The sequence below is a fragment of the Salmo trutta genome, chromosome 12 (genome assembly GCF_901001165.1).
Source record: "Salmo trutta chromosome 12, fSalTru1.1, whole genome shotgun sequence".
In the NCBI taxonomy this organism is placed as follows: domain Eukaryota; kingdom Metazoa; phylum Chordata; class Actinopteri; order Salmoniformes; family Salmonidae; genus Salmo; species Salmo trutta.
The window spans coordinates 39,099,960-39,125,842 of NC_042968.1; the positions used below are offsets into that span (position 1 = coordinate 39,099,960).

The 25,883-nt window shown below is 39.8% G+C and overlaps 1 protein-coding gene across 1 annotated transcript in view; it reads left to right on the top strand.

Moving 5' to 3' along the window:
- The first annotated feature begins 3,410 nt into the window (after nucleotides 1-3,410).
- Nucleotides 3,411-25,883, top strand: part of LOC115203524 (coronin-2B) — a 104,318-nt gene continuing 81,845 nt past the window's right edge. Inside the window, exon 1 of the mRNA XM_029768286.1 lies at nucleotides 3,411-3,554. Coding sequence (XP_029624146.1) covers nucleotides 3,540-3,554 — 15 coding nt within the window. The 5' untranslated portion in view covers nucleotides 3,411-3,539. The remainder of the gene's footprint in view (nucleotides 3,555-25,883) is intronic.

Sequence of the window (25,883 nt, forward strand, 5' to 3'; positions counted from 1 at the left end):
TATTTATGATTTGTTTTGAGATATTGCAGAGGGGAATGAAATGGTTAATAATACATGGTTAACACCAATGGTATTCTGCAAGCCGTTCTTTTAGGTATTTCGTAGATGTCCTTGACACTGTAGCATTCTGCACAACATCCTTATTCCAATGTGAATAGTTCCTCTGCAAACATCTGAGGCTACAGCATTGATTCACATATGAAGTTGAATGTTGAGGTTCTTAATGTCCAGTGAGTTTTACAGTTATGTTTCCCCTTATCTAAATAAAAGCGACTGTGAAGTGTCTTACAGTGTTTTGAGGAAAGATCATTGTTCTTAACAGGAAGTAGTCCTAGTGTGTCCATTGATTTGACACCCATCCTCAAGTAAGACTTCCTGTACGAATGGACGTAGACTGGTACTCACTCACAAACAAACACACACACACACACACACACATTCAACAAAGTCTCAGGGAAATGAAGAGGAGCCAGTTTAGAAGGGGAACCCCAGTGTAGGGGCATCAGCTGATCTCATCAGCGGATATCACACCATCTACTTACATGCAGTCTATTTAAGTTGACCAGTTCTACACATGATTCCTCAATGCAGGATGTTACGTTCACACACTCGCTGGTGTGTCTTGCTGCCGTTGCTGCTGTAACTAGCTGTTACTCACTATGCTTGTTGTTTTCTGATATCCCAGCCCCGCCTCCACCTGTCTGGGTTCTGGGTTTCATCCTTCAGGGGATCTGATGTAGCATATCATACTGACTGTCTGTAGTTCTATTATCATCATATGATGCTTGGTTCTGGCAGTGAGCTGCCCTGAAGGAGCGGAGTCCTAACTCTTGGCTCCGGCAGTGAGCTGCCCTGAAGGAGCAGAGTCCTAACTCTTGGCTCTGGCAGTGAGCTGCCCTGAAGGAGCAGAGTCCTAACTCTTGGCTCTGGCAGTGAGCTGCCCTGAAGGAGCAGAGTCCTAACTCTTGGCTCCGGCAGTGAGCTGCCCTGAAGGAGCAGAGTCCTAACTCTTGGCTCCGGCAGTGAGCTGCCCTGAAGGAGCGGAGTCCTAACTCTTGGCTCTGGCAGTGAGCTGCCCTGAAGGAGCAGAGTCCTAACTCTTGGCTCCGGCAGTGAGCTGCCCTGAAGGAGCAGAGTCCTAACTCTTGGCTCTGGCAGTGAGCTGCCCTGAAGGAGCGGAGTCCTAACTCTTGGCTCCGGCAGTGAGCTGCCCTGAAGGAGCAGAGTCCTAACTCTTGGCTCTGGCAGTGAGCTGCCCTGAAGGAGCGGAGTCCTAACTCTTGGCTCTGGCAGTGAGCTGCCCTGAAGGAGCGGAGTCCTAACTCTTGGCTCCGGCAGTGAGCTGCCCTGAAGGAGCAGAGTCCTAACTCTTGGCTCTGGCAGTGAGCTGCCCTGAAGGAGCGGAGTCCTAACTCTTGGCTCCGGCAGTGAGCTGCCCTGAAGGAGCAGAGTCCTAACTCTTGGCTCTGGCAGTGAGCTGCCCTGAAGGAGCGGAGTCCTAACTCTTGGTTCTGGCAGTGAGCTGCCCTGAAGGAGCAGAGTCCTAACTCTTGGTTCCGGCAGTGAGCTGCCCTGAAGGAGCAGATTCCTAAATCTTGGTTCTGGCAGTGAGCTGCCCTGAAGGAGCAGAGTCCTAACTCTTGGTTCTGGCAGTGAGCTGCCCTGAAGGAGCAGAGTCCTAACTCTTGGTTCTGGCAGTGAGCTGCCCTGAAGGAGCAGAGTCCTAACTCTTGGCTCTGGCAGTGAGCTGCCCTGAAGGAGCGGAGTCCTAACTCTTGGCTCTGGCAGTGAGCTGCCCTGAAGGAGCGGAGTCCTAACTCTTGGCTCTGGCAGTGAGCTGCCCTGAAGGAGCAGAGTCCTAACTCTTGGTTCTGGCAGTGAGCTGCCCTGAAGGAGCGGAGTCCTAACTCTTGGCTCTGGCAGTGAGCTGCCCTGAAGGAGCAGAGTCCTAACTCTTGGCTCCGGCAGTGAGCTGCCCTGAAGGAGCAGAGTCCTAACTCTTGGTTGAGGCAGTGAGCTGCCCTGAAGGAGCGGAGTCCTAACTCTTGGCTCTGGCAGTGAGCTGCCCTGAAGGAGCAGAGTCCTAACTCTTGGCTCTGGCAGTGAGCTGCCCTGAAGGAGCAGAGTCCTAACTCTTGGCTCTGGCAGTGAGCTGCCCTGAAGGAGCAGAGTCCTAACTCTTGGCTCTGGCAGTGAGCTGCCCTGAAGGAGCGGAGTCCTAACTCTTGGCTCTGGCAGTGAGCTGCCCTGAAGGAGCAGAGCCCTAACTCCAACACTATGCATTATAATATTTTTGAATAAATGGTGAAACACACTTTCCTTTCTAAACTATGGGTAGTGAAGTTAAGTGAAGTGATGTGTATGTTGCTGGCTCTCAATAATGTCAGCATTTCAGATTAAGAAGTTCAGTACCGTGTCTGAGTACATGTGTGTGTGTGTTGTGCCACTTAATGATTCTATCTAAATATTTCTTACCCACTATACATTTCCAGAACAAGGTTAAAAGTGAACTGAATCCTGCCCTCCATCTTTCTCTCCATCACTCCTCTCTCCTCTCTCCATCACTACCTCTCTCCATCACTCCTCTCTCTTCTCCCTCCATCACTCCTCTCTCTTCTCTCTGCATCACTCCTCTCTCTTTTCCCTCCATCACTCCTCTCTCTCCATCACTCTTCTCTCTTCTCCCTCCATCACTCCTCTCTCTCATCACTCCTCTCTCCATCACTCCCTCTCTCACACTCTCTTCCCCACACACGCACTAGCTGACGTGCAGCCTTTTGGCACTCACACCCCGGGCAGTAGACTGCGACACAGCACACAGCTCTTTGGGCTCTGCCTCCCTCTCTCTCTCTTCCACTGCAGCCTTCTCCTGTCCCAGGCAACACCAATCCCTCCATCCCTCTGCACATTAATAAGCTTCATTAGCTAGTCTGTAATCAGATTGGCAGAAAAAGAACAGGATGAGGGAGAGAGAGAGAGGAGTGCAGCCAGTGTGGGTGTGTAGGAGGGCTGAGAGGGGGGACAGGAGGGGGAGAGGGAGGGAAACTGAACGGAGCAGAGCAGAGCGTTTTCCTGTTGTAGTAACCACACGCTGCCTCCCTCCTGTTACTTCACTGCAGCACTCGGCAACAGCAGCATTGGGCAACAGCAGCACTGGGCAACAGCAGCACCACTTAGCGGGAGACACACAGTAACCCGGCTTTTCCCCTCCTCTCGCTCTCTCTCGCGCTCTCTCTCTCTCTCTCCTCTCTCTCTCTCTCTCTCTCTCTCTCTCTCTCTCTCTCTCGCTCTCTCTCTCTCTCCTCTCTCTCTCTCTCTCTCTCTCTCTCTCTCTCTCTCTCTCTCTCTCTCTGTGCGTGCTCAGCAGAGCTCTCCTCTCTCTCTCTCTCTCTCTGTCTCTGTGCGTGCTCAGCAGAGCTCTCTTTCTCCCTCTCTCTCTGTGTGCGTACTCAGCAGAGCTCTCCTCTCTCTCACTCCTGCGGCGTATTACAGCTTTGGTTTAAGTGGACACCGGCTCGCTCCTCGCCCACTGCCTCTGCATGACTGTCACAAAGGTAAGAGGACAAACCTGGGAAGGAGGAGAGATGTGTGGGTGGGGGTGGGGTGGGGGGGTGACAATCGAGACAGGACACCGCTGGTTTGGGGCTCAGCACTACATGGGTTGCAGCAGTTTTTGTTGTCTTGTACCATTTTGTAAGTCGCTCTGGATAAGAGCGTCTGCTAAATGACTTAAATGTAAATGTAAATACGTGTACTTCACAATAACAGTCCTGTTACCAGGCAGGACTGGGACAGAGGGTTTCAGTTTCGCTCTACCTGGGATAGCTTCTTATGGTGTAGTATTGTACTATGGACATATGCACTGCTGTACAGCTAGAGGAGCAGGTGGAAGAGCTTGCGTGTGTCTACTGGGGGTGAAAGTCAGTACCACAGTTGCAGGTCAGAACAGGGACACACAGCAGTGCTTTGACTTTAGCTGACAGTTTATATCATACAGTATTGTACTACAGACACATGAGAGGGATGGGGATCTGGTGTGAGTTGACTAGAGGGTTGAAACTTGGGCTGTAGCAAGATACAGCAGGGTTTGAATTTAGCTGACTGTTCTAGATCCAGTTAGTGTTCTGTGAAGTTCAGTATTGTAGATCTAGTTAGTTCTGTGAAGTTCAGTATTGTAGATCCTGTTAGAGTTCTGTGAGGTTCAGTATTGTAGACCTAGTTAGAGTTCTGTGAGGTTCAGTATTGTAGATCTAGTTAGTTCTGTGAGGTTCAGTATTGTAGATCCAGTTAGTGTTCTGTGAGGTTCAGTATTGTAGATCTAGTTAGAGTTCTGTGAGGTTTAGTATTGTAGATCTAGTTAGTTCTATGAGGTTCAGTATTGTAGATCTAGTTAGAGTTCTGTGAGGTTCAGTATTGTAGATCTAGTTAGAGTTCTGTGAGGTTCAGTATTGTAGATCTAGTTAGTTCTGTGAGGTTCAGTATTGTAGATCTAGTTGGAGTTCTGTGAGGTTCAGTATTGTAGATCTAGTTAGTGTTCTGTGAGGTTCAGTATTGTAGATCCAGTTAGTGTTCTGTGAGGTTCAGTATTGTAGATCTAGTTAGAGTTCTGTGAGGTTCAGTATTGTAGATCCAGTTAGTTCTGTGAGGTTCAGTATTGTAGATCTAGTTAGTTCTGTGAGGTTTAGTATTGTAGATCTAGTTAGTTCTGTGAGGTTCAGTATTGTAGATCTAGTTAGAGTTCTGTGAGGTTCAGTATTGTAGATCTAGTTAGAGTTCTTTGAGGTTTAGTATTGTAGATCTAGTTAGTTCTGTGAGGTTCAGTATTGTAGATCTAGTTGGAGTTCTGTGAGGTTCAGTATTGTAGATCTAGTTAGTTCTGTGAGGTTCAGTATTGTAGATCTAGTTAGTTCTGTGAGGTTCAGTATTGTAGATCTAGTTAGTTCTGTGAGGTTCAGTATTGTAGATCTAGTTAGTTCTGTGAGGTTCAGTATTGTAGATCTAGTTAGAGTTCTGTGAGGTTCAGTATTGTAGATCTAGTTAGAGTTCTGTGAGGTTTAGTATTGTAGATCTAGTTAGTTCTGTGAGGTTCAGTATTGTAGATCTAGTTAGTTCTGTGAGGTTCAGTATTGTAGATCTAGTTAGAGTTCTGTGAGGTTCAGTATTGTAGATCTAGTTAGAGTTCTGTGAGGTTCAGTATTGTAGATCTAGTTAGTTCTGTGAGGTTCAGTATTGTAGATCTAGTTGGTGTTCTGTGAGGTTCAGTATTGTAGATCTAGTTAGTTCTGTGAGGTTCAGTATTGTAGATCTAGTTAGTTCTGTGAGGTTCAGTATTGTAGAAAGAGGAGCAGGTTAGAGGACCTGTTGTAGGCTGTGCTTGTACTGGATGCTGAAACTCTGGTAGTTGCCAGGTAGGTCAGAGCCTGGAGGATTCTGTGTGTAAAACTTGAAAGAAAGGGAAAGGGGGATACCTAGTCAGTTGTACAGCTGAATGCATTCAACTTGAATGTGTCTTCCGCATTTAACCCAACCCCTCTGAATCAGAGAGGTTCAACCATGTGATTAGAAGCCTTAATCAAGGACTGTCCAGGCTGGTGCTGAGGCTGTGCTTTTTATCTGCCTGTCAAATGGTCACTTGGTAGGAAATCTTATCACGTGTCAAAAAGTGAACTGAGTGAACTTTCAGTGACTTGCCAGTCTCTCAGCGTTTGGGACAGAGATAAACTCAGTCTGCCTCCCACATGCATGTGTCTGCGGAAAGCACACACTGTCATCTTAAACGTCAATGAATTTCCCTGTGTGTAAACATCAATGTATTTTCCTATGTTTCAAAGTCAATGTATTTCCCTGTGTGTAAACTTCAATGTATTTCCCTGTGTGTAAAACTTCAATGTATTTCCCTGTGTGTAAACTTCAATGTATTTCCCTGTGTGTAAACTTCAATGTATTTCCCTGTGTGTAAACTTCAATGTATTTCCCTGTGTGTAAACTTCAATGTATTTCCCTGTGTGTAAACGTCAGTGTATTTCCCTGTGTGTAAACGTCAGTGTAAACATCAGTGTAAACGTCAGTGTATTTCCATATGTATAAACATCAGTGTATTTCCCTGTGTGTAAACATCAGTGTATTTCCCTGTGTGTAAACGTCAGTGTAAACATCAGTGTATTTCCCTATGTGTAAACGTCAGTGTAAACATCAGTGTAAACGTCAGTGTATTTCCATATGTATAAACATCAGTGTATTTCCCTGTGTGTAAACATCAGTGTATTTCCCTATGTGTAAACGTCAGTGTAAACATCAGTGTAAACGTCAGTGTATTTCCATATGTATAAACATCAGTGTATTTCCCTGTGTGTAAACATCAGTGTATTTCCCTATGTGTAAACGTCAGTGTAAACATCAGTGTAAACGTCAGTGTATTTCCATATGTATAAACATCAGTGTATTTCTCTGTGTGTAAACGTCAGTGTATTTCCCTGTCTGTAAACGTCAGTGTAAACGTCAGTGTATTTCCATATGTGTAAACATCAGTGTATTCCCATATGTGTAAACGTCAGTGTAAACATCAGTGTATTTCCCTATGTGTAAACGTCAGTGTAAACGTTAGCGTATTTCCATATGTGTAAACGTCAGTGTAAACATCAGTGTAAATGTCAGTGTATTTCCATATGTGTAAACGTCAGTGTAAACATCAGTGTATTTCCCTATGTGTAAATGTCAGTGTATTTCCATATGTGTAAACGTCAGTGTATTTCCCTATGTGTAAACATCAATGTGTTTCCCTGTGTGTTAACATCAATGTATTTCCCTGTGTGTAAACATCAGTGTATTTCCCTATGCGTAAACATCAATGTGTTTCCCTGTGTGTTAACATCAATGTATTTCCCTGTGTGTAAACATCAGTGTACTCCTGAAATGTTTGTCTGTGTGCAGCATCAATGTTGATTAGTTGTTAATTAGATTAATATTGTTTTGCGAGATTAGTATTGATTATCGAGTTTGTGTGTGTGTGTGCGTGTGTGTGTGTGTGTGTGTGTGTGTGTGTGTGTGTGTGTGTGTGTGTGTGTGTGTGTGTGTGTGTGTGTGTGTGTGTGTGTGTGTGTGTGTGTGTGTGTGTGTGTGTGTGTGTGTGTGTGTGTCTGTGTGTCTGTGTGCATCCATATGCGTTAGTGTCTGGGTGGGTGAGTGTTTGTTTGACAGTCAAGTTGTTTGTTGGATGTGTGTGTTGCTGGTCGGTGGCTTAGAGTCATCAGCAGGTTAGAGTCTTAATCAATTAAGGAAAGAGAGAGAGAGAGACAGACAGACAGAGAGAGAGAGAGAAAGAGAGAGAGAGAGAAAGAGAAAGAGAGAGAGAGAGAGAAAGATACAGAGAGAGAGAGAGAGAAAGAGAGAGAGAGAGAGACACAGAGCTAGGGAGAGGGAGAGAGAGAGAGAGAGAGAGAGAGAGAGACGTTACAGTAAAATTAGCAGGCCAACTCCCATGCAGGGAATTAAAACCTGGGCCAAAATAGATCACCTAAACTCTGGACAACACACACACACACCACTTGAAGGTTTTGTGTCAGAATTCCATTGTAGAGAAGCCCTAGCATCATCCCTAGACCCAGATAATGATCCCATATTCCAGTGAATTTATTCAGTGTGGGTGGTTGTTCACAGTGAAATGTGAAAAGTCATTTGTGTAGCCTAGAGGCTGAGAAGGGTTCTGGTGAGAGTCACACACTTACAGGAGGGATTGTGGGTAATCCCTGTCAGAGAATGAGAGGAGGAGGGAGATGAAGAAAGGGAGAGTAGGTGGAAGACAGTGGAGAAAGGAGGGAGGGAGGAAGCCTGAGGAGAGGAAGACAGTGGAGAAGGGAGAGGGGGAGGAAGTCTGAGGGAGGAAGACAGTGGAGAAAGGAGGGAGGGAGGAAGTCTGAGAGGAAGACAGTGGAGAAAGGAGGGAGAGAGGAAGCCTGAGAGGAGGAAGACAGTGGAGAAAGGAGGGAGAGAGGAAATCTGAGAGGAAGACAGTGGAGAAAGGAGGGAGAGAGGAAGCCTGAGAGGAGGAAGACAGTGGAGAAAGGAGGGAGAGAGGAAGTCTGAGAGGAAGACAGTGGAGAAAGAAGGGAGAGAGGAAGTCTGAGAGGAAAACAGTGGAGAAAGGAGGGAGAGAGGAAGCCCGAGAGGAGGAATGGGGAGGATGTGGTGTGTCTCTGTGGTTCTGCCCAGTGACAGTCACTTTGTGGAGGGGTGTGTGTGTGTGTGTGTGTGTGTGTGTGTGTGTGTGTGTGTGTGTGTGTGTGTGTGTGTGTGTGTGACCTTGAGGATCCAGGGGAGTATTATCTCCTGACTGGGCTAAACAGCCTGGGTGCCCAGAGACAGTGATAAGTGCACATCAGGCAGAGAGAGGGTGTGGAGGGTGGCGGTAGCCATAATGTCCTGCAAGCGCTCAGACACACACACACACACACACACACACACACACACACACACACACACACACACACACACACACACACACACACACACACAGACATTCACACACACACACACACACACACATTTACACACACAAACAGACATTTACACACACAGACATTCACACATACACACACAGACATTTACACACACATACACACACACACACACACACACACACACACACATACACATCATCATGTACACACACACACACACGCTCACTAAAAAGAGCGGGACAAGGCATGGAAAGAGTTACATTATAATTGTGGTTGTTTTTGAAATCTCACCCAAAGGCTGCTCATTCAAATGAAACCAGTTAAATCAGCAGCCGTTTGCTGTGGTCATGTTCTTATAAAGCCCTGTCAGGACACACAGCAGTCTGGGCTCTGGGAGACAGGACATTCCTTTAGCCGGGTGAGGTTTACACCTGAAGTCAAAGGATTACATAGTTAGGTAACCATTGGTAACCGGTTAGTCATTACATATCATTAGTTACTGTATCAACATCTGCAAATACAATGTATCTGTATAAAACAAAATCTCTGAGGAGTTGTAATCATACAGTTTATTAATCCAGACCTGTAATACAGTTTATCATCCAGACCTGTAATAAAGTTTATTAATCCAGACCTGTAATACAGTTTATCAATCCAGACCTGTAATACAGTTTATCATCCACACCTGGAATATAGTTTATTAATCCAGACCTGTAATACAGTTTATCATCCAGACCTGTAATACAGTTTATCAATCCAGACCTGTAATACAGTTTATCAATCCAGACCTGTAATACAGTTTATCATCCAGACCTGTAATACAGTTTATCAATCCAGACCTGTAATACAGTTTATCAATCCAGACCTGTAATACAGTTTATCATCCAGACCTGTAATACAGTTTATCATCCACACCTGTAATACAGTTTATCAATCCAGACCTGTAATACAGTTTATCATCCAGACCTGTAATACAGTTTATCAATCCAGACCTGTAATACAGTTTATCAATCCAGACCTGTAATACAGTTTATTAATCCAGACCTGTAATACAGTTTATCATCCAGACCTGTAATACAGTTTATCAATTCAGACCTGTAATACAGTTTATTAATCCAGACCTGTAATACAGTTTATCATCCAGACCTGTAATACAGTTTATCATCCACACCTGTAATACAGTTTATCAATCCAGACCTGTAATACAGTTTATCATCCAGACCTGTAATGCAGTTTATCATCCAGACCTGTAATACAGTTTATCAATCCAGACCTGTAATACAATTTATCAATCCAGACCTGTAATACAGTTTATCATCCACACCTGTAATACAGTTTATCATCCAGACCTGTAATACAGTTTATCAATCCACACCTGTAATACAGTTTATCAATCCAGACCTGTAATACAGTTTATCATCCAGACCTGTAATACAGTTTATTAATCCAGACCTGGAATACAGTTTATCATCCACACCGGTAATACAGTTTATCAATCCAGACCTGTAATACAGTTTATCAATCCAGACCTGTAATACAGTTTATCATCCAGACCTGTAATACAGTTTATCATCCAGACCTGTAATACAGTTTATCAATCCAGACCTGTAATACAGTTTATTAATCCAGACCTGGAATACAGTTTATTAATCCAGACCTGGAATACAGTTTATTAATCCAGACCTGTAATACAGTTTATCATCCAGACCTGTAATACAGTTTATTAATCCAGACCTGTAATACAGTTTATCAATCCAGACCTGTAATACAGTTTATTAATCCAGACCTGTAATACAGTTTATCAATCCAGACCTGTAATATAGTTTATCAATCCAGACCTGTAATATAGTTTATCATCCAGACCTGTAATATAGTTTATCAATCCAGACCTGTAATACAGTTTATTAATCCAGACCTGTAATATAGTTTATCATCCAGACCTGGAATACAGTTTATTAATCCAGACCTGTAATACAGTTTATCAATCCAGACCTGTAATACAGTTTATCATCCAGACCTGTAATACAGTTTATCAATCCAGACCTGTAATACAGTTTATCATCCAGACCTGTAATACAGTTTATCAATCCAGACCTGTAATACAGTTTATCATCCAGACCTGTAATACAGTTTATCAATCCAGACCTGTAATACAGTTTATTAATCCAGACCTGTAATACAGTTTATCAATCCAGACCTGTAATACAGTTTATTAATCCAGACCTGTAATATAGTTTATCAATCCAGACCTGTAATACAGTTTATTAATCCCGACCTGTAATACAGTTTATCATCCAGACCTGGAATACAGTTTATTAATCCAGACCTGTAATACAGTTTATCAATCCAGACCTGTAATACAGTTTATCATCCAGACCTGTAATATAGTTTATCATCCAGACCTGTAATACAGTTTATCAATCCAGACCTGTAATACAGTTTATTAATCCAGACCTGTAATACAGTTTATCAATCCAGACCTGTAATACAGTTTATCATCCAGACCTGGAAAACAGTTTATTAATCCAGACCTGTAATACAGTTTATTAATCCAGACCTGGAATACAGTTTATTAATCCAGACCTGTAATACAGTTTATTAATCCAGACCTGTAATCCAGTTTATTAATCCAGACCTGGAATACAGTTTATTAATCCAGACCTGGAATACAGTTTATTAATCCAGACCTGTAATACAGTTTATCATCCAGACCTGTAATACAGTTAATTAATCCAGACCTGTAATATAGTTTAACAATCCAGACCTGTAATACAGTTTATTAATCCAGACCTGTAATACAGTTTATCATCCAGACCTGTAATATAGTTTATCAATCCAGACCTGTAATACAGTTTATCAATCCAGACCTGTAATACAGTTTATCAATCCAGACCTGTAATACAGTTTATCATCCAGACCTGTAATACAGTTTATCAATCCAGACCTGTAATACAGTTTATCAATCCAGACCTGTAATACAGTTTATTATTCCAGACCTGTAATATAGTTTATCAATCCAGACCTGTAATATAGTTTATCAATCCAGACCTGTAATACAGTTTATCAATTCAGACCTGTAATACAGTTTATCATCCAGACCTGTAATACAGTTTATCAATCCAGACCTGTAATACAGTTTATCATCCAGACCTGTAATACAGTTTATCAATCCAGACCTGTAATATAGTTTATTAATCCAGACCTGTAATATAGTTTATCAATCCAGACCTGTAATACAGATTATTAATCCAGACCTGGAATACAGTTTATTAATCCAGACCTGTAATACAGTTTATTAATCCAGACCTGTAATACAGTTTATTAATCCAGACCTGGAATACAGTTTATTAATCCAGACCTGGAATACAGTTTATTAATCCAGACCTGTAATACAGTTTATCATCCAGACCTGTAATACAGTTTATTAATCCAGACCTGTAATATAGTTTATCAATCCAGACCTGTAATACAGTTTATTAATCCAGACCTGTAATACAGTTTATCATCCAGACCTGTAATATAGTTTATCAATCCAGACCTGTAATACAGTTTATCAATCCAGACCTGTAATACAGTTTATCAATCCAGACCTGTAATACAGTTTATCATCCAGACCTGTAATACAGTTTATCAATCCAGACCTGTAATACAGTTTATCAATCCAGACCTGTAATACAGGTTATTAATCCAGACCTGTAATATAGTTTATCAATCCAGACCTGTAATATAGTTTATCAATCCAGACCTGTAATACAGTTTATCAATTCAGACCTGTAATACAGTTTATCATCCAGACCTGTAATACAGTTTATCAATCCAGACCTGTAATACAGTTTATCATCCAGACCTGTAATACAGTTTATCAATCCAGACCTGTAATATAGTTTATTAATCCAGACCTGTAATATAGTTTATCAATCCAGACCTGTAATACAGTTTATTATCCAGACCTGTAATACAGTTTATCAATCCAGACCTGTAATACAGTTTATTAATCCAGACCTGTAATATAGTTTATCATCCAGACCTGTAATACAGTTATTAATCCAGACCTGTAATACAGTTTATTAATCCAGACCTGTAATATAGTTTATCATCCAGACCTGTAATACAGTTTATTAATCCAGATCTGTAATACAGTTCATCATCCAGACCTGTAATACAGTTTATTAATCCAGACCTGTAATATAGTTTATCAATCCAGACCTGTAATACAGTTTATCATCCAGACCTGTAATACAGTTTATCATCCAGACCTGGAATACAGTTTATTAATCCAGACCTATAATACAGTTTATCAATCCAGACCTGTAATATAGTTTATTAATCCAGACCTGTAATACAGTTTATTAATCCAGACCTGTAATATAGTTTATCATCCAGACCTGTAATACAGTTTTTTAATCCAGACCTGTAATACAGTTTATTAATCCAGACCTGTAATACAGTTTATCATCCAGACCTGTAATACAGTTTATCATCCAGACCTGGAATACAGTTTATTAATCCAGACCTGTAATATAGTTTATCAATCCAGACCTGTAATACAGTTTATCATCCAGACCTGTAATACAGTTTATCATCCAGACCTGGAATACAGTTTATTAATCCAGACCTGTAATACAGTTTATCAATCCAGACCTGTAATACAGTTTATCATCCAGACCTGTAATACAGTTTATCAATCCAGACCTGTAATACAGTTTATCATCCAGACCTGTAATACAGTTTATTAATCCAGACTTGTAATACAGTTTATCAATCCAGACCTGTAATACAGTTTATCAATCCAGACCTGTAATACAGTTTATCAATCCAGACCTGTAATACAGTTTATTAATCCAGACCTGTAATACAGTTTATCATCCAGACCTGTAATACAGTTTATCAATCCAGACCTGTAATACAGTTTATCAATCCAGACCTGTAATATAGTTTATCATCCAGACCTGTAATACAGTTTATCATCCACACCTGTAATACAGTTTATCATCCAGACCTGTAATACAGTTTATCAATCCACACCTGTAATACAGTTTATCAATCCAGACCTGTAATACAGTTTATCATCCAGACCTGTAATACAGTTTATTAATCCAGACCTGGAATACAGTTTATCATCCACACCTGTAATACAGTTTATCAATCCAGACCTGTAATACAGTTTATCAATCCAGACCTGTAATACAGTTTATCATCCAGACCTGTAATACAGTTTATCATCCAGACCTGTAATACAGTTTATCAATCCAGACCTGTAATACAGTTTATTAATCCAGACCTGGAATACAGTTTATTAATCCAGACCTGGAATACAGTTTATTAATCCAGACCTGTAATACAGTTTATCATCCAGACCTGTAATACAGTTTATTAATCCAGACCTGTAATACAGTTTATCAATCCAGACCTGTAATACAGTTTATTAATCCAGACCTGTAATACAGTTTATCAATCCAGACCTGTAATATAGTTTATCAATCCAGACCTGTAATATAGTTTATCATCCAGACCTGTAATATAGTTTATCAATCCAGACCTGTAATACAGTTTATTAATCCAGACCTGTAATATAGTTTATAATCCAGACCTGGAATACAGTTTATTAATCCAGACCTGTAATACAGTTTATCAATCCAGACCTGTAATACAGTTTATCATCCAGACCTGTAATACAGTTTATCAATCCAGACCTGTAATACAGTTTATCATCCAGACCTGTAATACAGTTTATCAATCCAGACCTGTAATACAGTTTATCATCCAGACCTGGAATACAGTTTATTAATCCAGACCTGTAATATAGTTTATCAATCCAGACCTGTAATACAGTTTATCATCCAGACCTGTAATACAGTTTATCATCCAGACCTGGAATACATTTTATTAATCCAGACCTGTAATACAGTTTATCAATCCAGACCTGTAATACAGTTTATCATCCAGACCTGTAATACAGTTTATCAATCCAGACCTGTAATACAGTTTATCATCCAGACCTGTAATACAGTTTATTAATCCAGACTTGTAATACAGTTTATCAATCCAGACCTGTAATACAGTTTATCAATCCAGACCTGTAATACAGTTTATCAATCCAGACCTGTAATACAGTTTATTAATCCAGACCTGTAATACAGTTTATCATCCAGACCTGTAATACAGTTTATCAATCCAGACCTGTAATACAGTTTATCAATCCAGACCTGTAATATAGTTTATCATCCAGACCTGTAATACAGTTTATCATCCACACCTGTAATACAGTTTATCATCCAGACCTGTAATACAGTTTATCAATCCACACCTGTAATACAGTTTATCAATCCAGACCTGTAATACAGTTTATCATCCAGACCTGTAATACAGTTTATTAATCCAGACCTGGAATACAGTTTATCATCCACACCTGTAATACAGTTTATCAATCCAGACCTGTAATATAGTTTATTAATCCAGACCTGTAATATAGTTTATCAATCCAGACCTGTAATACAGTTTATTATCCAGACCTGTAATACAGTTTATCAATCCAGACCTGTAATACAGTTTATTAATCCAGACCTGTAATATAGTTTATCATCCAGACCTGTAATACAGTTATTAATCCAGACCTGTAATACAGTTTATTAATCCAGACCTGTAATATAGTTTATCATCCAGACCTGTAATACAGTTTATTAATCCAGATCTGTAATACAGTTCATCATCCAGACCTGTAATACAGTTTATTAATCCAGACCTGTAATATAGTTTATCAATCCAGACCTGTAATACAGTTTATCATCCAGACCTGTAATACAGTTTATCATCCAGACCTGGAATACAGTTTATTAATCCAGACCTATAATACAGTTTATCAATCCAGACCTGTAATATAGTTTATTAATCCAGACCTGTAATACAGTTTATTAATCCAGACCTGTAATATAGTTTATCATCCAGACCTGTAATACAGTTTTTTAATCCAGACCTGTAATACAGTTTATTAATCCAGACCTGTAATACAGTTTATCATCCAGACCTGTAATACAGTTTATCATCCAGACCTGGAATACAGTTTATTAATCCAGACCTGTAATATAGTTTATCAATCCAGACCTGTAATACAGTTTATCATCCAGACCTGTAATACAGTTTATCATCCAGACCTGGAATACAGTTTATTAATCCAGACCTGTAATACAGTTTATCAATCCAGACCTGTAATACAGTTTATCATCCAGACCTGTAATACAGTTTATTAATCCAGACCTGGAATACAGTTTATCATCCACACCTGTAATACAGTTTATCAATCCAGACCTGTAATACAGTTTATCAATCCAGACCTGTAATACAGTTTATCATCCAGACCTGTAATACAGTTTATCATCCAGACCTGAAATACAGTTTATCAATCCAGACCTGTAATATAGTTTATTAATCCAGACCTGGAATACAGTTTATTAATCCAGACCTGGAATACAGTTTATTAATCCAGACCTGTAATACAGTTTATCATCCAGACCTGTAATACAGTTTATTAATCCAGACCTGTAATACAGTTTATCAATCCAGACCTGTAATACAGTTTATTAATCCAGACCTGTAATACAGTTTATCAATCCAGACCTGTAATATAGTTTATCAATCCAGACCTGTAATATAGTTTATCATCCAGACCTGTAATATAGTTTATCAATCCAGACCTGTAATACAGTTTATTAATCCAGACCTGTAATATAGTTTATAATCCAGACCTGGAATACAGTTTATTAATCCAGACCTGTAATACAGTTTATCAATCCAGACCTGTAATACAGTTTATCATCCAGACCTGTAATACAGTTTATCAATCCAGACCTGTAATACAGTTTATCAATCCAGACCTGCAATACAGTTTATCAATCCAGACCTGTAATACAGTTTATTAATCCAGACCTGTAATATAGTTTATCAATCCAGACCTGTAATACAGTTTATTAATCCCGACCTGTAATACAGTTTATCATCCAGACCTGGAATACAGTTTATTAATCCAGACCTGTAATACAGTTTATCAATCCAGACCTGTAATACAGTTTATCATCCAGACCTGTAATATAGTTTATCATCCAGACCTGTAATACAGTTTATCAATCCAGACCTGTAATACAGTTTATTAATCCAGACCTGTAATACAGTTTATCATCCAGACCTGTAATACAGTTTATCAATCCAGACCTGTAATACAGTTTATTAATCCAGACCTGTAATACAGTTTATCAATCCAGACCTGTAATACAGTTTATCATCCAGACCTGGAAAACAGTTTATTAATCCAGACCTGTAATACAGTTTATTAATCCAGACCTGGAATACAGTTTATTAATCCAGACCTGTAATACAGTTTATTAATCCAGACCTGTAATACAGTTTATTAATCCAGACCTGGAATACAGTTTATTAATCCAGACCTGGAATACAGTTTATTAATCCAGACCTGTAATACAGTTTATCATCCAGACCTGTAATACAGTTTATTAATCCAGACCTGTAATATAGTTTAACAATCCAGACCTGTAATACAGTTTATTAATCCAGACCTGTAATACAGTTTATCATCCAGACCTGTAATATAGTTTATCAATCCAGACCTGTAATACAGTTTATCAATCCAGACCTGTAATACAGTTTATCAATCCAGACCTGTAATACAGTTTATCATCCAGACCTGTAATACAGTTTATCAATCCAGACCTGTAATACAGTTTATCAATCCAGACCTGTAATACAGTTTATTATTCCAGACCTGTAATATAGTTTATCAATCCAGACCTGTAATATAGTTTATCAATCCAGACCTGTAATACAGTTTATCAATTCAGACCTGTAATACAGTTTATCATCCAGACCTGTAATACAGTTTATCAATCCAGACCTGTAATACAGTTTATCATCCAGACCTGTAATACAGTTTATCAATCCAGACCTGTAATATAGTTTATTAATCCAGACCTGTAATATAGTTTATCAATCCAGACCTGTAATACAGTTTATTAATCCAGACCTGGAATACAGTTTATTAATCCAGACCTGTAATACAGTTTATTAATCCAGACCTGTAATACAGTTTATTAATCCAGACCTGGAATACAGTTTATTAATCCAGACCTGGAATACAGTTTATTAATCCAGACCTGTAATACAGTTTATCATCCAGACCTGTAATACAGTTTATTAATCCAGACCTGTAATATAGTTTATCAATCCAGACCTGTAATACAGTTTATTAATCCAGACCTGTAATACAGTTTATCATCCAGACCTGTAATATAGTTTATCAATCCAGACCTGTAATACAGTTTATCAATCCAGACCTGTAATACAGTTTATCAATCCAGACCTGTAATACAGTTTATCATCCAGACCTGTAATACAGTTTATCAATCCAGACCTGTAATACAGTTTATCAATCCAGACCTGTAATACAGTTTATTAATCCAGACCTGTAATATAGTTTATCAATCCAGACCTGTAATATAGTTTATCAATCCAGACCTGTAATACAGTTTATCAATTCAGACCTGTAATACAGTTTATCATCCAGACCTGTAATACAGTTTATCAATCCAGACCTGTAATACAGTTTATCATCCAGACCTGTAATACAGTTTATCAATCCAGACCTGTAATATAGTTTATTAATCCAGACCTGTAATATAGTTTATCAATCCAGACCTGTAATACAGTTTATTATCCAGACCTGTAATACAGTTTATCAATCCAGACCTGTAATACAGTTTATTAATCCAGACCTGTAATATAGTTTATCATCCAGACCTGTAATACAGTTATTAATCCAGACCTGTAATACAGTTTATTAATCCAGACCTGTAATACAGTTTATTAATCCAGACCTGTAATACAGTTTATCATCCAGACCTGTAATACAGTTTATCATCCAGACCTGGAATACAGTTTATTAATCCAGACCTGTAATATAGTTTATCAATCCAGACCTGTAATACAGTTTATCATCCAGACCTGTAATACAGTTTATCATCCAGACCTGGAATACATTTTATTAATCCAGACCTGTAATACAGTTTATCAATCCAGACCTGTAATACAGTTTATCAATCCAGACCTGTAATACAGTTTATCATCCAGACCTGTAATACAGTTTATTAATCCAGACTTGTAATACAGTTTATCAATCCAGACCTGTAATACAGTTTATCAATCCAGACCTGTAATACAGTTTATCAATCCAGACCTGTAATACAGTTTATTAATCCAGACCTGTAATACAGTTTATCATCCAGACCTGTAATACAGTTTATCAATCCAGACCTGTAATACAGTTTATCAATCCAGACCTGTAATATAGTTTATCATCCAGACCTGTAATACAGTTTATCATCCACACCTGTAATACAGTTTATCATCCAGACCTGTAATACAGTTTATCAATCCACACCTGTAATACAGTTTATCAATCCAGACCTGTAATACAGTTTATCATCCAGACCTGTAATACAGTTTATTAATCCAGACCTGGAATACAGTTTATCATCCACACCTGTAATACAGTTTATCAATCCAGACCTGTAATACAGTTTATCAATCCAGACCTGTAATACAGTTTATCATCCAGACCTGTAATACAGTTTATCATCCAGACCTGTAATACAGTTTATCAATCCAGACCTGTAATACAGTTTATTAATCCAGACCTGGAATACAGTTTATTAATCCAGACCTGGAATACAGTTTATTAATCCAGACCTGTAATACAGTTTATCATCCAGACCTGTAATACAGTTTATTAATCCAGACCTGTAATACAGTTTATCAATCCAGACCTGTAATACAGTTTATTAATCCAGACCTGTAATACAGTTTATCAATCCAGACCTGTAATATAGTTTATCAATCCAGACCTGTAATATAGTTTATCATCCAGACCTGTAATATAGTTTATCAATCCAGACCTGTAATACAGTTTATTAATCCAGACCTGTAATATAGTTTATCATCCAGACCTGGAATACAGTTTATTAATCCAGACCTGTAATACAGTTTATCAATCCAGACCTGTAATACAGTTTATCATCCAGACCTGTAATACAGTTTATCAATCCAGACCTGTAATACAGTTTATCATCCAGACCTGTAATACAGTTTATCAATCCAGACCTGTAATACAGTTTATCATCCAGACCTGTAATACAGTTTATCAATCCAGACCTGTAATACAGTTTATCAATCCAGACCTGCAATACAGTTTATCAATCCAGACCTGTAATACAGTTTATTAATCCAGACCTGTAATATAGTTTATCAATCCAGACCTGTAATACAGTTTATTAATCCCGACCTGTAATACAGTTTATCATCCAGACCTGGAATACAGTTTATTAATCCAGACCTGTAATACAGTTTATCAATCCAGACCTGTAATACAGTTTATCATCCAGACCTGTAATATAGTTTATCATCCAGACCTGTAATACAGTTTATCAATCCAGACCTGTAATACAGTTTATTAATCCAGACCTGTAATACAGTTTATCAATCCAGACCTGTAATACAGTTTATCATCCAGACCTGGAATACAGTTTATTAATCCAGACCTGTAATACAGTTTATTAATCCAGACCTGGAATACAGTTTATTAATCCAGACCTGTAATACAGTTTATTAATCCAGACCTGTAATACAGTTTATTAATCCAGACCTGGAATACAGTTTATTAATCCAGACCTGGAATACAGTTTATTAATCCAGACCTGTAATACAGTTTATCATCCAGACCTGTAATACAGTTTATTAATCCAGACCTGTAATATAGTTTATCAATCCAGACCTGTAATACAGTTTATTAATCCAGACCTGTAATACAGTTTATCATCCAGACCTGTAATATAGTTTATCAATCCAGACCTGTAATACAGTTTATCAATCCAGACCTGTAATACAGTTTATCAATCCAGACCTGTAATACAGTTTATCATCCAGACCTGTAATACAGTTTATCAATCCAGACCTGTAATACAGTTTATCAATCCAGACCTGTAATACAGTTTATTAATCCAGACCTGTAATATAGTTTATCAATCCAGACCTGTAATATAGTTTATCAATCCAGACCTGTAATACAGTTTATCAATTCAGACCTGTAATACAGTTTATCATCCAGACCTGTAATACAGTTTATCAATCCAGACCTGTAATACAGTTTATCATCCAGACCTGTAATACAGTTTATCAATCCAGACCTGTAATATAGTTTATTAATCCAGACCTGTAATATAGTTTATCAATCCAGACCTGTAATACAGTTTATTAATCCAGACCTGGAATACAGTTTATTAATCCAGACCTGTAATACAGTTTATTAATCCAGACCTGTAATACAGTTTATTAATCCAGACCTGGAATACAGTTTATTAATCCAGACCTGGAATACAGTTTATTAATCCAGACCTGTAATACAGTTTATCATCCAGACCTGTAATACAGTTTATTAATCCAGACCTGTAATATAGTTTATCAATCCAGACCTGTAATACAGTTTATTGATCCAGACCTGTAATACAGTTTATCATCCAGACCTGTAATATAGTTTATCAATCCAGACCTGTAATACAGTTTATCAATCCAGACCTGTAATACAGTTTATCAATCCAGACCTGTAATACAGTTTATCATCCAGACCTGTAATACAGTTTATCAATCCAGACCTGTAATACAGTTTATCAATCCAGACCTGTAATACAGTTTATTAATCCAGACCTGTAATATAGTTTATCAATCCAGACCTGTAATATAGTTTATCAATCCAGACCTGTAATACAGTTTATCAATTCAGACCTGTAATACAGTTTATCATCCAGACCTGTAATACAGTTTATCAATCCAGACCTGTAATACAGTTTATCATCCAGACCTGTAATACAGTTTATCAATCCAGACCTGTAATATAGTTTATTAATCCAGACCTGTAATATAGTTTATCAATCCAGACCAGTAATACAGTTTATTATCCAGACCTGTAATACAGTTTATCAATCCAGACCTGTAATACAGTTTATTAATCCAGACCTGTAATATAGTTTATCATCCAGACCTGTAATACAGTTTATTAATCCAGACCTGTAATACAGTTACTTAATCCAGACCTGTAATATAGTTTATCATCCAGACCTGTAATACAGTTTATTAATCCAGATCTGTAATACAGTTCATCATCCAGACCTGTAATACAGTTTATTAATCCAGACCTGTAATATAGTTTATCAATCCAGACCTGTAATACAGTTTATCATCCAGACCTGTAATACAGTTTATCATCCAGACCTGGAATACAGTTTATTAATCCAGACCTGTAATACAGTTTATCAATCCAGACCTGTAATATAGTTTATTAATCCAGACCTGTAATACAGTTTATTAATCCAGACCTGTAATATAGTTTATCATCCAGACCTGTAATACAGTTTATTAATCCAGACCTGTAATACAGTTTATTAATCCAGACCTGTAATACAGTTTATCATCCAGACCTGTAATACAGTTTATCATCCAGACCTGGAATACAGTTTATTAATCCAGACCTGTAATACAGTTTATCAATCCAGACCTGTAATACAGTTTATCATCCAGACCTGTAATACAGTTTATCAATCCAGACCTGTAATACAGTTTATCATCCAGACCTGTAATACAGTTTATTAATCCAGACTTGTAATACAGTTTATCAATCCAGACCTGTAATACAGTTTATCATCCAGACCTGTAATACAGTTTATTAATCCAGACCTGTAATACAGTTTATCATCCAGACCTGTAATACAGTTTATTAATCCAGACCTGTAATACAGTTTATCATCCAGACCTGTAATACAGTTTATCATCCAGACCTGTAATACAGTTTATTAATCCAGACCTGTAATACAGTTTATCATCCAGACCTGTAATACAGTTTATTAATCCAGACCTGGAATACAGTTTATTAATCCAGACCTGTAATACAGTTTATCATCCAGACCTGTAATATAGTTTATCATCCAGACCTGTAATACAGTTTATTAATCCAGACATGTAATACAGTTTATTAATCCAGACCTGTAATACAGTTTATCATCCAGACCTGTAATATAGTTTATCATCCAGACCTGTAATACAGTTTATCAATCCAGACCTGTAATACAGTTTATCAATCCAGACCTGTAATACAGTTTATTAATCCAGACCTGTAATACAGTTTATCATCCAGACCTGTAATACAGTTTATCAATCCAGACCTGTAATACAGTTTATCATCCAGACCTGTAATACAGTTTATCAATCCAGACCTGTAATACAGTTTATCATCCAGACCTGTAATACAGTTTATTAATCCAGACCTGTAATACAGTTTATCAATCCAGACCTGTAATACAGTTTATCATCCAGACCTGTAATACAGTTTATCAATCCAGACCTGTAATACAGTTTATCATCCAGACCTGTAATACAGTTTATCAATCCAGACCTGTAATACAGTTTATCAATCCAGACCTGTAATACAGTTTATCAATCCAGACCTGTAATACAGTTTATCATCCAGACCTGTAATTCAGTTTATCAATCCAGACCTGTAATACAGTTTATCATCCAGACCTGTAATACAGTTTATCAATCCAGACCTGTAATACAGTTTATCAATCCAGACCTGTAATACAGTTTATCAATCCAGACCTGTAATACAGTTTATTAATCCAGACCTGTAATACAGTTTATTAATCCAGACCTGTAATACAGTTTATCAATCCAGACCTGTAATACAGTTTATCATCCAGACCTGTAATACAGTTTATCAATCCAGACCTGTAATACAGTTTATCAATCCAGACCTGTAATACAGTTTATCAATCCAGACCTGTAATACAGTTTATCAATCCAGACCTGTAATACAGTTTATCGTCCAGACCTGTAATACAGTTTATCAATCCAGACCATCAGGTTTACTACAGGTGTTTAGTTCTCTTTAACAAACCATGTGATCATGTCTATAGAGAGTTTATAAGCAGACCTTCAAGTCTTACCATAGACATCCCTTAGAGTTGTTGTGTCAGGTGGCCACTCAGGATAGAGAGGACAGGATATCCTGCTGCATTGCTTTGACCGGGACAGTAATCACTTTTTCTTTTCTTTTCTTTTTTTGTTTGTTTATTTAACCTTCATTTAACCTTTATTTAACCTTTATTTAACAAGGCAAGTCAGTTAAGAACAAATTCTTATTTACAATGACGGCCTACACCGGCCAAACCTGAACAACACTGGTGTTATAAACACTCACACCTGGGGACAGTCTAGATGGACACACTGGCACAAAGAACATGGTTAAACAGCCACACTGGTTACAGATGTTGGGCATTACACATTATATGTGTAACGTTGATGTCAGGGATTTCTTCGTCGTTTGACGATATAGCGAAATCATCGTCGGAAAAAGATGACCAATATGCAGCAGAGTTGTGATAGTTCATTTTGAACATTTAATAAACTCAAAAACGAACATACAAAAATAACGAAAAACGAACTCACGATTTACAGACAGTCCTGTTAGGCTCACTCACGCTAAACAAGAAACAGTGCCCAAAAACCCCGGAATACTTAAATCAAACGCCCTTTTTAGAAAAACACCACCCCTAACCACATAAAACAAATACCCTCTGCCACGTCCTGACCAAACTACAATACCAATTAACCCTTATACTGGCCAGGACGTGACAGTACCCCCCCTTAAAGGTGCTAACCCTGGAAGCACCTTTAAAAAAAAAACTAAAAAAAACAACAACCCCAAACAACAACAACAAAACAAAAATTCCCCCCTACTAAAGGGAGGGAAGGGAGGGTGGCTGCCGTCAACGACGGCACTGTGCTACACCCCCCCTCCCCAACCCACCTATATCTGGAGGTGGCTCCGGTTCTGGCCGTTCCAGGCAGTCGAGCCACTCTGGCAGCTCGGGGCAGTCTGGGCACTCTGGCAGCTCGGGGCAGTCTGGCCACTCTGGCAGCTCGGGGCAGTCTGGCAGCTCGGGGCAGTCTGGCCACTCTGGCAGCTCGGGGCAGTCTGGCCACTCTGGCAGCTCGGGGCAGTCTGGCCACTCTGACATCTCCGGGCAGTCTGGCCACTCTGACATCTCCGGGCAGTCTGGCCACTCTGACATCTCCGGGCAGTCTGGCCACTCTGGCAGCTTCTGACTAGTGGGTGGCTCTGGCGACTCTTCACTGACGGGCGGCTCTGGCGATTCCTCACTGACGGGCGGCTCTGGCGACTCTTGACTGACGGGCAGTTCTGGCGATTCTTGACTGACGGGCAGTTCTGGCGACTCTTGACTGACGGGCAGTTCTGGCTACTCTTGACTGACGGGCAGTTCTGGCGACTCTTGACTGACGGGCAGTTCTGGCGACTCTTGACTGACGGGCAGTTCTGGCGACTCTTGACTGACGGGCAGTTCTGGCGACTCTTGACTGACGAGCAGTTCTGGCGACTCTTGACTGACGGGCAGTTCTGGCGACTCTTGACTGACGGGCAGCTCTAGCGACGTCGGACTGGGATGACGCACTTGAAGCCTGGTGCGTGGTGCTGGTACTGGACGTACCAGATTGGGAACACGCACCTCCAGGCTAGTGCGGGAACAGGACGAGTCGGACTGGGCTGACGCACTTCCGGGTCCGCACGAGAGACAGGAGCTGGAAACCCAGGGCTATGGAGGCGCACAGGCGGTCTTGATCTTACCTCCTGCACAACCCGTCCTGGCTGGATGGAACTAGTAGCCCTGCACGAGCGGGGTGCATGTACAGGACAGACTGGGCTGTGCAGGGGCCTGATGGTAGCCGTGCGTAGAGCGGGAGTTGGGTAGCCTGGTCCTCGGAGGCGTACCGGCGACCAGATGCGCTGAGCAGGCATCCTCCTACCAGGCTGGATGCCCGCTCTAGCACGGCACCTGCGAGGGGCTGGAATAACGCGCACCGGTCTGTGCGTGCGTATGGGTGAGATAGTGCGCTCCTCAGCGAAACATGGCGCTCTCCACCTCATACGCTCCTCCATATAACCACGGGTAGCTGGCTTCCGGCTCTTCCTAGGCCTAGCCAAACTACCCGTGTGCCCCCCCCAAAAGAATTCTTGGGGGTGCCTCTCGTGCTTCAACGCCAGTCGTGATCCTCGGAAACGTTCCCGGTCCTTACCAGCCATACTCCATGGGTTCTCTCCGGCCATAACCTGCTCCCATGTCCATCTCTCCCGTTTGTCCAAATCAAAATTCCTCTGCTCCTTCCTCTGCTGCTTGGTCCTGGTTTGGTGGGAGATTCTGTCAGGGATTTCTTCGTCGTTTGACGATATAGCGAAATCATCGTCGGAAAAAGATGACCAATATGCAGCAGAGTTGTGATAGTTCATTTTGAACATTT